Source organism: Diabrotica virgifera, chromosome 4 (genome assembly GCF_917563875.1).
Source record: "Diabrotica virgifera virgifera chromosome 4, PGI_DIABVI_V3a".
Taxonomy (NCBI): Eukaryota; Metazoa; Arthropoda; class Insecta; order Coleoptera; family Chrysomelidae; genus Diabrotica; species Diabrotica virgifera.
In genome coordinates, this window is record NC_065446.1 from 89,423,848 (window position 1) to 89,437,456 (window position 13,609).

Below are 13,609 nucleotides of genomic sequence, written 5' to 3' on the forward strand. Positions count from 1 at the left end.
CTTTAAAATGATATTGCCGATATTTATGAGTTGCGTTCCTGGGGCGAATTTGTTGAACGACAGTTTATTCGATTACATGAAATCAACTTTAACTTAAGAATATCCGTCACAAAAATCATAGCATGTGATTTGTCTTTAAAAAGACAAATACCTGCAATGGTGACAGTAAAATTCTCTTCTTAGTGATTCCATAGTAAATCACGAGGAAAATACCAGGAAAAAACTTCATGATATTTTCCCGACTTTCCAATTATTTGGTCTTAAATTCAGTTTACTCTCAAATCTAACACCAAAGTCTGATTTTATATGTATGTTATTTTTAATTATAAATAATATTAATAATGCATAGATATATAAATATTACCAAAATCACAAGATTAAACGAACTTACCTAAGTGAAGTTTGATCTTGATTATAGGAAGGTCTCGTCGAAGTAAATAAATGTCGTAGTACCTATGCGTAGCCCGGATTCACCACTAAATTCAAAGCAATTCATTCCCCACTCTCCCGCGTCTATACTCACCTCCTTCGTCCTAGCATTCATTAGTCATTTTAAAAGCTCCTGTCTCTTGTTGCAAATCCAAAGGGGGATAGCTAAATTTGGGTAGGGATGGGTTTTATTTACTTCGACGAGACCTTCCTATAATCAAGATCAAACTTCACTTAGGTAAGTTCGTTTAATCTTGTGATTATAGACGGTCTCGTCTCGTAAATAAATGTCGTAGATCTTTAAAGAAATTTTGCAACAACGTCACTCAAACATTTATTATCCTGGTAGCAAAGGAAACAACATTGGAAACAAAATGTATAGTACACAAAAAAGGCGACTAAACTTAAATACCCTACAAATAAGAAGAAAATATGAAAATAATTATCCCTGACCATTAATCCGATGAAAGGACAGCTCTAGCAAATGAGCTCTCAGGCGCTAACGGTCTATTATAAAACGTAGCGAACGTTCTTGAGCGTTCCGACCAACCAGCAGCTAGTCTTATGGTATCGAAACTAATTCCCTTTCTAGCCGCTGCTGAGGTAGCCGCATGCCGGGTACTATGAGCAGAAAAGGTGTTAGTATCTATTCCACTAGATCTTAAGATATTTTTTAACCAACGCCCTATGGTCTGTCTTGTGGCCCTATGGTGAGGTTTCTTAAAAGTTATGAATAAGTACTGGCAAGAACCTCTTAATTTTCGGGTTTTTTCCAAGTAAGCAACTAGCGTTCTAGCTACACAAATATTTGTATCATTGTCAAAAAATGGAATAATTAAAAAAGGCTGGGACTTATTATAACCGGAAATCTTTAAGCGACTAGGGACCTTAATACAAATTTGTTTGTCCAAAACCTGAATATTCAAAATCTCAATATTATGTAAAGTCTGAATGCGCTGTCCCGTAGCCAACGCCAATAATATGCAACATTTTAGCGAAAGTAACTCCAATGATATTGAGCTGGTCTCTAAGCTACGGACAAAATCCAAAACCTGCGCAGGATCCCAAGAGAACTCATACTTGGGACGCGTAGGTCTAAGACCAAAAACACCCTTACAAAATCGTTTTAAGCGAAAATCCTGGGCCAATTCTGGGCCAGAAATTTGTGCGATAGCCGATCTATAGGTGTTTAAAAGGCTATAAGAGGCCCCCTTATTAAAAAGCTCGGCTAAAAATATTAAGACGTTCGCGACCTCCACAGTATAAGGATCCAGTTTCTTTGCCTGACAGAACTCCCACCAAGCCTTTAAACCAGACGCATACTGATTAATGGTTGCAGTTGTAACGGAGGCGACACATATATCCAAAGACTGAGCTGGTACTTTTTTCAACCTGAGCGCTTCCAGGACAACCTCCCGACCACCAGGGAAAGGTCTTTGGATAGCGGGTGAGGAGTTCTGTTAAAAGAAATTAAGTCGTTAGATGGCTCGAAAATTAGAGGTGTTCCAACCAATAGAGATAAAAACAGGGGATACCATGGCTGAGAGGGCCAGAAGGGTGCCACAACAATACCCTCCGCTTGATCACAAACAATTTTTTGCAAAACTTTAAGTACTAAAGAAAAGGGCGGAACAGCATAAAATTCCAGGCCTTGCCAACATATGGTGAAGGCATCAACGGAGCATGCCTCTGGATCCCTCAACCAAGATACAAATCTTTTGCATTTTTTATTCAATCGACTAGCAAAAAGGTCAATGGTTGGAACACCAAAAGTTTCTACAATTTTATGAAAAGCATAATTAGACAAGCTCCACTCCGTTTCTATTTTAAGTTGTCGAGAGGCTATATCCGCTTCCACATTATCCACTGATGGAATGTACGCAGCACGAATATAAATGTTTTTCTGCTCGCACCACTGCCAAATTTCTCTGGCAAGAGCATTAAGGTTAGGATGTTGAATACTACCCATCCGATTAACATAGGCCATTGCCGTAGTGTTATCAACTCTGCACAATATATGGCAATCTTTTAAATGTCCCGCGTAACATTTTAAACCAAAAAATAATGCCAGCAATTCCAAGTAATTAATGTGGAAGTGAGCCTCAGCCTCCGACCAAAACCCATAGCTGCACCTGGAGTCTTTTTGATATATACCCCATCCTGTCAAGGACGCATCTGAAAAAATTTCAAGACAAAACGAATCAACTCGAATGGAGTTTGTCGCCAGAGGTAAGTGGTCAGTCCACCATCTTAAGTCAATAAAAATAGATTCGGGCAAGGTCATAATGGCGTTATAATTACCTCCTGATTTTCTAAGAGCTAAAAATTTTGCACGTTCTAAGATTTTAGTGTAAAGAAAACCATATTTAATGCCCGGACAAACAGCAACGAGTTTGCCGATCAACTGAGATAATTCCCGTATTTTACAAGATTTTTTCTTAGTAATCTTCAAAACACAGTCCATTAAATATTTGCGTTTCCTATCTGTAGGGCCCAACAACATAGAGAGAGAATTATATGTAAATCCCAAGTATGTGCAGCGCTGAGATGGTATTAAACAACATTTTTTATAATTAATCACAAACCCCAGAAATTCTAATAGCCCAACGGTTGTCTGAACATTTTCTAAACACTCATCAAATGAGTTACCCAGCAGCCAGATATCGTCTAAATAAATCACCGAAGTATAGCCTCTCTCTCGCAAGAATGATACAACAGGCCTCATTATTTTTGTAAATACAAAAGGAGCGGAGCTTAAACCGAAAGGCAAGGAATTATATTGGTATAAAGAGCCCTCAAAAAAGAACCTTAAATATTTCCTATGACCTTCTCTTATCGGGACAAGCAGGTATGCATCCTTAAGGTCCACCGTGGCCATGTAGCAATTGGGTATAATTAAACTAGAGACAGTTTTCCTGTCCTCAATTTTGAAGTGTTTAGTTTTCACAAACCTATTAAAATTTTTTAAGTTTAAAACAAGCCTATATGACCCATCGGTCTTTGGCACTAGAAAAATGTTTGACACAAATTGATTCTCACATGGAGATGCAGAACTAATTGCACCAGATAACAAAAGGTCATTTACAGAGTGTTTTATTACAAGCCTCTCCAAGGGAGACCATTTATGTTCAGCGCATACATAGGTTTGATTAGGCATACTTATAAGGGGAATGGAATAACCTTCCAGCCAAGATAAAACAACGTTATCCTTGGTAATATCTTTCCACCTATTTATAAAAAATTTTAAGCGACCTGCATATTTACTTGCCTCTAGTGACGCCTGTCCTTTCTCATCTGCCAGTGATCTGGTTTTTTCCGGAACTGGGTCCTTGGTCGCGGAGCTTGTCGAGGCTGCGGCGGTCCACTCCTGTAAGCTCCCCGATTTGACAACCTGAGTGGACGCGCAGAGTTTAAAGACTGATTCTTGATAAGCGGTTTTCTAACCCCCTTCTTGGATCTTAGCTGCTGGCTGGAAATGTCAATGGTCTTCTTGGCCTTAATTGCCTCCTCCAAATTACCACCAAAAAGCCATTCATCGGGAGGGGATTCTGAAAGCGTGTCCCTTAAATCCTTGTTGATGTTTAACAACACCAGATCTCTACGAGATATAGTCTCCTGGTAATGAACGTCCGCCAGAATGCGACCTGCATCACTAAGCGCTTGAATATTCTCCTTATCTCTTTCCTCACCTTTTTCATAAAGGCTAGATAAGACCTTGCCAATAGCTGCAATTCCGGCACCCACCTGGCTCTGTAAACTGGAAAGACGAGCATCCCTTCTCTCATTCGAGTCTGTTAATGCTCCTTTAACATGAAGGTTAAGGTTAGGAGGCAAAACATTTTTACAGTTTTCTGGTGGAGCGTACTTAGCTATAACCTCCTTCCTTTTGTCCAAGTCCAAACCCTTCCTTAATATAACATTCCAGCGGCTGGCAATATCATTATGTAATGATGGCGCAAAAAGAATCGGAGTTTCACACTCATCGCCCAAAAGAGCCTGCAGCTGTTTGTTTGGGGGCTCTTGGAGATCCATACCACCAACTGGATGCAAATCGTTTTCTGAGATCATATGTACATCTGCAAAAGGAAGCAGTCGATAGCCATTTTCATATTTAAACCACAAGAGAATGCCCGAATACATAATGCTCTCGATATAATTTAAAATAATACAGCTTAGCAGCCTTACTGAATTTGTTCACTAAGGTAATAATATTGCAAATAAAATAAAAAGCAACCCTTGCCAGACTGCCATAAAACACAGTGTTTATACTACCCTAGCGCTAAAGGTCAAGAAAGCATAAATATGCAAAGCGCAGGTGATACGAAGCCACTGCCCAAAATCACCACCCCCTTCTAGGGCAAAATATTTTGCAATATAATCTCTGTAGTGATAAGAGCTCACTGTCTGTATCACGGCCCCCTCACTAGGGCCGAATATTGCAAAAATGAACCCTGTAGTGATACGAACCCACTGACTGTATCACGGCCCCATCACTAGGGCAAAAACAAAGCAAAATAAACTCTGTAGTGATAAGAACTCACTGTCTTTATCACGGCCCCATCACTAGGGCATAATATTATAATATATCTTGTATACTGGTACGAATCACCCTGCATATTACTGCTTTACATCTAACTCCTACCTACCTTCCTAATTATTAGCGCGAGAGCATTATACAATATGTCAATAACTAAAACCGTTATAAAGTTCAACTTACCGTCAACGACCTCCACCAGATGTTTATTTACATTCGGTTGCGCCAAGTCCCCTCTCTCCCTTGACGGCGATCTACTAGAGTTAGAGGACGATGATGTCGGCAGCACCCGGCGACGATGACGTGAGCCCTTCCGTCTCACTCTTTCACGATCATCTCGGTGGTAGGTTCTGGCGCCAGAACCACCACTGCTATCAGACGAATTCAAACGGCGAGAAAACGAGCGATTTCGCCATGTTTTCGATCTATGTCTGGAACGACTACGATGCGGCGAACGCCTTTCGTTTTCAATTTGTTTTAATCTTATATCAAATGATTTTACCGACCTTAGAATCTCCGATAATACATCCTGGTCGGTGGATGAGTGTCTTCGTAACGACATAATGGGGAAAATAACACGATAAACACACAAAAAACCGAAATGCCGATAAACGGGAGTACTAAAGTCGATGTGAACACGCCGGCACTAAGCAATAGACTAATGAATGCTAGGACGAAGGAGGTGAGTATAGACGCGGGAGAGTGGGGAATTGAATTGCTTTGAATTTAGTGGTGAATCCGGGCTACGCATAGGTACTACGACATTTATTTACGAGACGAGACCGTCTATAATATAAATTAAGTATTCTGGATATGTTATTAACTTACTAATCGTGGTATTTTCTTTCTATTTATTTCCTTTTTTAATATGGGTAACCACATCCTACTGCATTCTGCCGAGGAATTGGCGACACAATTCGTTACATTTAACATAATTAGAGCCGCTTCTTTGATTTTTCTCTTTTGCCATCTGATTCTTTCAGGATTTGCCATCTGATTCTATACTTGAATCTTTCCACTGAACTCTGTGTTCATTGTTCCATGCGTGCTTACTTATTTGAGACCTATCAAATTCGCTATTTTTAATATAAGTCTGATGTTCACTTATTCTAACGTTTAATGGTCTTGATGTTTCACCTAAATAAAAATGTTCGCAAAAAGACTAAGTTTTCACTCTAATGGCATATAAAACAACATAATGCTATTCTATATCCCACCAGAATGAAAAAAAACTAGAATATGGTTCGGCTGTATTTTCGTTTTGCAACGAAATTGAAAATGGTTATTCATTTTTGATTTATATTTACTCTGATTAGAGTACGAAGGGAACCATTCTCGTTGGAACTTTACCGCGCTGAGCAGATGGGACGTGAATTGTAAATTGTAGAATTCCCTCATCTTCCTTAGTCTCAGCATCCGTATGGCTTGCAAATTGTAGAAGCCTCGGAGGTGTAACCAGAGAAGGTTCCCATTGTTTTCATTCTGGTGGGATGTAGAATAGCATTATGTTGTTTTATATGCCATTAGAGTGAAAACTTAGTCTTTTTGCTAGCAGTTGCCGCTAGGGCATCTATGCCATTTCGTTCGTTGCAATCCGGGACTGCACGCTGGGGTTTGTTTTGGTTGGATCAGAGAGAGCAGCATATGTGCCTCCTGATGAGAGACTAATAAGTTTCGAAACCGGTAGAGGTGCTTGCTGCACTCTCTGATTGGACTAGAATATGGTTCGGCTGTATTTTCGTTTTGCAACGAAATTGAAAATGGTTATTCATTTTTAATTTTTTTTAAATGTTCGCATTCACAAGGTATTTTATAAATAAAATTCTTTGTTCTTTTATGTTCATTGTTAGCTTCAGTTGTATACAAAATAGATCTCAATGTGTTTGTTGTTTTGAATGTTGTTGAAACGTTGAATTTATTTCCCATTGTTTTATGTTTCTCGGATAGTCCTTTTATATATGGTAGGTATTGATATTGTCCTCCTAATATTCCCTGTGAATGTTATAGGTTCCCGTTTCAAGTTGTTCTGTTCCATTCGATCCATTCTTGACAATTCCTTATTTATAAACGAAGAATAATCATTTTATAAAACGGATGTTAACAATTGTTTTTCTTCTAAGAATGAATTTTCATTAGAATAAGTAATTTTGGCTCCATTGTATAAGGATTTAATGATTCCCTTTTTAACATTGATGTGATTTAATTTGTAATTTAGATATCTGTCTGTATGTGTTGGTTTTCTAAGATAATGAGATAGTTTATTTTCTATTAATATATTATGGTCTTAGACTATTACCTTTGTAAAATCTGATAGTGTAATTTTAATGTTACTCTTTTCGAATCTTCAATTGAACAGCGTTTTTTATGTTATTTACAAAGTTTCACTAATTGTTAGAACCAATTAGGGAGTTGGGGAAAATTTACTACCGAATACATATTATAATGTTTCATCACGAAAATACAAGATCTCGGAAATAAGATAAAAAAAGTATAATTCGTGCTTTGTATGAGTAGTTAAAATATTAAATTCATGATTTATCCGATACACTCCTATATTTACCAATAAATGACTTTCTTATGGATGAAATATATAAACTATTTAGGCTTTACGATACAAAATTGAAGTAGCAACCTTTTGTCGCCGACCATGCTGATATAGTTATTTTTTACACCCAGCCATCAAGTAGTTCTCTAGGCGGCTTTTAATATGCTCATCCTTTAGCTAACTATACTGCAACTTGAAAACTGAAACTTTCGGTAAGCGACAGTTTTGCATAAGTGAGTACTTTTCCCAGTGGCGGCTAATTCCGAACTTTTTATGTGGTTTTTATTCATAACAAAGTTTTAAACTGAAAATTTATTGCTGAAAATACAGTAAACCTTTTTGCAATGACGGACATTTTCGTAATCTGATATTTCTTTTTACGGAATAAAGTTTTCATGAGTTTTAAAACCGGCGAAAACACAGCAATTTTCTAAAATGTTGGATTTGCAATGCATGTGCAACAAAAATAACTGTTCTAGTTAGAAAGTATGGATTATGAACACAACCACAGAGTTTCAGCTCAATTTAACAATAATAATATAAATATAGATATAGTAGTTCAATTTTATCTTTGCTCAAGCGTCATGATTCATTTTCAAACAAGTTAAATCAAAACATAAAGTTAAACGTAGGTCGATGTGTAGTATCATTGATACGTACTGTTAGGCGGCGTTCATACTCGGGCGATAGACAATAAGCGACATTTTATCGCCACGTTATATTGCTAGGAAGGTTCAAAGAGAACGGACGATAAATCGGCACGACCATGCGATGATGATGGAAGCACAATTCATGCCAGGTAAAATTATGAGCTCAAGTGAGGAAGACGTTGTAGTGGCTTATTGGTTTAGGCGTAGAAGGAAAAGAAAAAGAAAATACTGGGTACATAATACTGAGTTGGACCTTAGACCTTGAATGCTGCATCAATGAAAAAACTGGAATCATTTGAGTTGTGGGTGTATAGAGGAATTCTGAAAATATCATGGACAGAAGACGTAACAAACAAAAAGGTTCTGAGAAAGATGAATAAAGAAATGGAAGTCTTAAATACAATCAAAACCAGAAAATTGGAATATCTCGGACATATTACACGTGGAGAGAGATACAACTTACTCCAAATCATTATGCATGGAAAGATTCAAGGAAAAAGAAGCATAGGGAGACGCAGAATATCGTCGCTGCGCAACCTGAGAGAATTTTTTCTTTTTCTTCAGTACCAGTTTTTTTTTTCTTCAGCACCATATCTTTAGTTGAGACTGTTTGGATTTTTTTCTATTTCTATGGATTCTCTGATTTCACGTTTTCTTTTGATTTCTATGATTTAGTTTATATTTGGCACGCAAATATTCTTTAAGGTGTCCAATCAATCAATTTATTTATTATTATAAAAGATCCAGGTCCGGATTAAAAAATATTAGAAAAATACTCCGACCCAAAAACAAGACCCTGTAGATTAACTTTTTTAAAAATGGATTCTATACTTAAAAAGAGGATAAAAAATTAAATTTAATGGTATAATTTGAATTTTAGGCGAAATGTTTTTTCTGGTACAATTTTGAAATTGAATTCTGAAATTATGTGAATAAAATTGTGAGAGCTCGAAGTAGAAAAAAAAATTGAAATATGACATAACTTTTTAACCACACTGTATATTTATTTTATATTTGGCACAAATCGTCGTTTGGTTCAGGTTTATTGTAGGTCATGTATTTGCGACATGTTGTGCAAGATTATTATATTATACAGGGTGCGCCAAACCTCTGGTTTTCTTTGATTACGGCTAAATTATGGGATATACAAAAAAATGTTTTTAACAAAATTAATGTATATTGAAGCCGTCTATAATTTAAAATTATTTTCGATTATACAGGATGAGTCAGAACGACGGTACGAACCAAAGATGTGTTTTTTTAAATGGAACACCCTATATATTAAATCATTTTTAAATATATTTTTTAAAAATATTAAGAATATATAAAAGGTATTATAAGCCTTAAGTTAACAATTTTCGAAATATTTACACTTTTTTTGAGAAAAATGGTAATATTCAAAGGGCTGTGAATTGGGCTTTCAAGGCAATAAAAATTTAAATTACATGTCAAAGTTTTTTTAGTATACTGTTATTTTTAAATAAATTAACATATTTGACATATAGCCATAAAATATACAGTGTGATCACTATTTGCAAATACAAAATTTTCTCATTTTTTTAATGGGACACCCTGTATATTAGTATTGCCTTTTGTAGTAAATAGTACAACATTTCTTTTGGTATAAGGTTGTATGTACCTAGCATGTTTCGTTTTGTAGATATTTAAAAAAAACTATACATTTTACGTTTTTGTGGATTTTTTATTAAAAAATAATTATAGTCTGGTTTTAGAAACATACATTAAAATATCAAATATAAAAATAAAAACGTAATTAAAGATTAAAATAAATCGTATACTAGTACAATTCAATTGATTTAATAACTTAAAAATTATTTTACAAAAAATATTTTACCATACTAATGAATGCATAAATTAGTTACTAAATTAAATAAACAACCAAATTTGATATCTACCCCAGTAATTTTTCTACCACAGCAACTTTCCTCTACCAAATTAATTGTTAGTTGTATTGTATTTACGAGTAAGATCAGTTAAACTTTTAATTTACCTTGTTTTACTTACATCTTGAGAACATAATAATTATAAAGTATGCTTTGAAACAAATGAATGTATCAGCCAAATTATTTATTAATATAAATAGTATTAAAATGTTGTCACAATAGCTGGTAATACTTTTGTAGTTGAAATTTTTGTAACAATTTTTTATATTTTTAATTTTAATTTTTCAATCGAACAATTGGTGGATATGGCATTTGTTTTGGGCGAAACCATTAGAAATTATTACCAGCTTTTGTGACACGACTACATAGATACTATTTACTTCATAATATACTTCTATAACGTTCATTTGTTTCAAAGCATACTCTTTATACGTTCTCAAGATGTAGGTAAATTAAAAAGTTATTAACTGATCTTACTCATAAATACAATTTAACTAACAAAATTCGGTACAATAAAGTTACTAGGGTAGAAAAATTTCTAGGGTAGATTTTAAAATTGGCTGTTTAATTTAATAATTAATTTATCCATATTAATTACTTATTAGTACGGTAGAATATTGTTTGTAACATAATTTTAAAGTTATTTAATTCAATTAAGTTGCACTTACATATATTTTATTTTAATCTTTAATTACGTTTTTATTTTCATCTTTGATATTTTAGTGTGTATTTATAAAATCAGATTATATGTTTTTTGCAAAAAATTTAATTAAAATTATCGAGGATATAAAATATCCGCGAAACGTAAAATCTATAGTTCTTTTTTAAATATTTACAAAAACAAACATGCTATCTACATACAACCTTATACCAAAAGAAAGGTTGTAACATTTACTACAAAATGCAATACTAATATACAGGGTGTTCCATTAAAAAAATGAGAAAATTTTGTATTTGCAAATAATAATTACACTGTATATTTTATGGCTATAAGTTAAAGATATTAAATTATTTAAAAATGACACTATATTATAAAAACTTTTACCTACTACTTAAATTTTTATTACCTTGGAAACATAATCCATAGCCCTATAAATATTACCATTTTTCTCAATAAAAATGTAAATAATTTGAAAATTATTAACTTTAGGCCTATAAGACCTTATACAAATTTTTCATATTTTTAAAAACTATATTTAAAAATGATCTAATATATAGGGTGTTTCATTTAAAAAAACACAACTTTGGTTCGTACCGTCGTTCTGACTCACCTTGTATAATCGAAAATAATTTTAAATTATAGACGGTTTTGATATACATTAGTTTTGTTAAAAACATTTTTTTGTATATCCCATAGTTTAGCCGTAATCAAAGAAAACCAGAGGTTTGGCGCACCCTGTATAGATATGTCAAAAAATTATAATTTAACAATAACAATCAACCTGTTTCGGGATTTATTTCAAAAATCGCCAATTCACGAAAAAATAAATCTATTCCATAATGTTGCCCCCCTCGTAGGTATAAATATTATTATAAAGCAATGACCAATCTATTCCAAGAAATACTAAAGTAACTTGATTAAAGATAAAAAATCTGACTGTTTAGTTAACCAATACTAGTTTAATAAATCTGTCCGAGTGTGTTCCCCATTCGCCTGTAATTCTAACTTTTTTTTTTTTGAATATATGTTCGTCAACAGCTAACGCTCAATAGCTGTGGTTTCCATTCGCTGCTGTTTGAAAAAGTTTTTGTTTCCTCGCTCGACAATTGTTTCTGTGACGAACGACTTTATTGGGAAACCGCCTTTTCAGGTGAAAGGAGTTTTATTGCTTTTAATCTCGTTCTCTCTCTTTACATTGCTCCGAATTTACATTCTCGAATTGGGCGGTCACGCTTCGATGTTTATAGATTTATTGGCGAGGGTTTTCCCAACGTTTAGGGAAATTTTGACTTAAAAACCGAAATTTTATTTATATCAGTTTTGATTTGAAATCTCCAATTATATGTTTTATGTTAAATATTCCGGGCTTTATTATAAGAATATCCATAACTTAAATAGTCTATAATTAAATATAGTATGATACAATTGATCCAAAAGATGGCATAACCCAAACATCCAAAGTGAAAGTTATCCTTCAACACCAAATTGTTCTATGTGGTCCACATAATATTCAGAAAAAAGTCACATCATTTTGAGCGTCGGGTTTGGAGGTAAAGGGGGGAGAAATCGGTAAATTCGTAGTTTTTTACGTTTATCGTCAATATTTCTAAAACTATGCGGTTTAGCATTAACAACCTTTTATACAGCTTTTAAGTGTTCTACATTAAATTTTAAATAAGAAAGATCCTATGCATAATCCTTCTAAAACGAACGGTTCCAAAGTTACGAAGGTAGTATAATATAATTGGTGCAAAAAAGGCCTAACCCAAACATCCAAAATAAAAGGCTACCAAAAAGAGCACTGAATGCTAGAATGCAGGGAAAGAGACCGGTTGGAAAGCCAAGAAAGCGCTGGGAAGACACAATAAATACCGACGCACAAGCCCTTTTAGGGGTCGGTGTATGGAGAAGAGCAGCCACAGACAAGCAAGGATGGAGGCAAAAAATAAAGCACGCCATGGCTCCATTTGGGGTCTAGGCCGTAGAAGAAGAAGAATATTATGAGAAGAGCACTTGAAGGATGGGAAAAAGGCATCTCAATACATGATCATAAAATGAACAACCTACGTTTCGCAGATGACACAGCCCTTCTTGCACATAGTCAAGCAGAGCCGATTGATCATATGAGTGGTTGAAAACGAAAGTCGAATATTGGGTCTGCAATTAAACTTACCTATCAAAGACAAAGATCATGATGGTGGATAGACTACACAACAATAATCCACACATAACCACAATTCACCGGTTTGAGGTTGTGAGCTCATACTTATATCTGGGATCATTAATCACAAATACAGGGTCACTACAGGAAGAAATAAAACGTATAATGACCACAATATGGAAGCACTGTCAAATTTTAAGAGCGTTAAAAATGAGGTTAATCAACTGCTTAATATTCCCAACACTGACCTACGGGTGTGAATCTTGGACCCTCAGAAATTCGGAAAGAAGAAAAATAGACGCCACTGAAATGTTCTGTTGGAGAAGCCGACGTTGAGAGAAGCTACCGAGAAGCTACGAATTCCTTGGACCGACCATAGGAGAAATAATTCAATTTTAAGAGAGCTAAAAGTTAGCCAACAACTCTCCAGTAAAGTCCATCTCCAACAATTAAAATACTTTGGACATGTTATGACAGCAAACGCAGAAAGCATGGAAAGACTCATTATACAAGGAAAGGTGGAAGGGCGAAGATCACAAGGAAGATCCCAAACAAGATGGATCGATCAAATTACAGGAATATGTAAAGGACCTATGCATGAGTTAAAACAAATGACCAGAGACAAAGATCTTTGGAGAGGGACAATACACGACATCAGACATCACATCGATCACTACACTCGATTCAGGGGGTCAGGATTGAAGAGAGATGCTTTATTATTTTAG

The 13,609-nt window shown here is 34.9% G+C and overlaps 2 protein-coding genes across 2 annotated transcripts; both read right to left on the minus strand.

Annotated features, from left to right (window-relative positions):
• Nucleotides 1-884: 884 nt before the first annotated feature.
• LOC126883606 (uncharacterized) lies at nt 885-3,307 on the minus strand. The gene is made up of 2 exons (XM_050649258.1): nt 1,940-3,307; nt 885-1,886 (listed from the first exon to the last, which is right to left on the minus strand). Exons 1-2 carry the CDS (start codon nt 3,305-3,307, stop codon nt 885-887), a joined length of 2,370 nt encoding a protein of 789 aa, XP_050505215.1.
• A 392-nt stretch (nt 3,308-3,699) lies between these two features.
• On the minus strand, nt 3,700-4,575 carry LOC126883607 (uncharacterized). The gene has a single exon (XM_050649259.1). It carries the CDS (start codon nt 4,567-4,569, stop codon nt 3,700-3,702), a length of 870 nt encoding a protein of 289 aa, XP_050505216.1. The 5' UTR covers nt 4,570-4,575.
• Nucleotides 4,576-13,609: the final 9,034 nt, after the last annotated feature.

What these genes read in the sequence shown, in the direction of transcription:
- LOC126883606 (XM_050649258.1), bottom strand. Translation starts at nt 3,307, where the DNA reads ATGGCCACGGTGGACCTTAAGGATGCATACCTGCTTGTCCCGATAAGA. An exon ending in CCCTGTTTTTATCTCTATTG is followed by an intron (nt 1,887 to 1,939) that starts GTTGGAACACCT and finishes TTCTTTTAACAG; the next exon opens with AACTCCTCACCCGCTATCCA.
- LOC126883607 (XM_050649259.1), bottom strand. Translation starts at nt 4,569, where the DNA reads ATGTATTCGGGCATTCTCTTGTGGTTTAAATATGAAAATGGCTATCGA.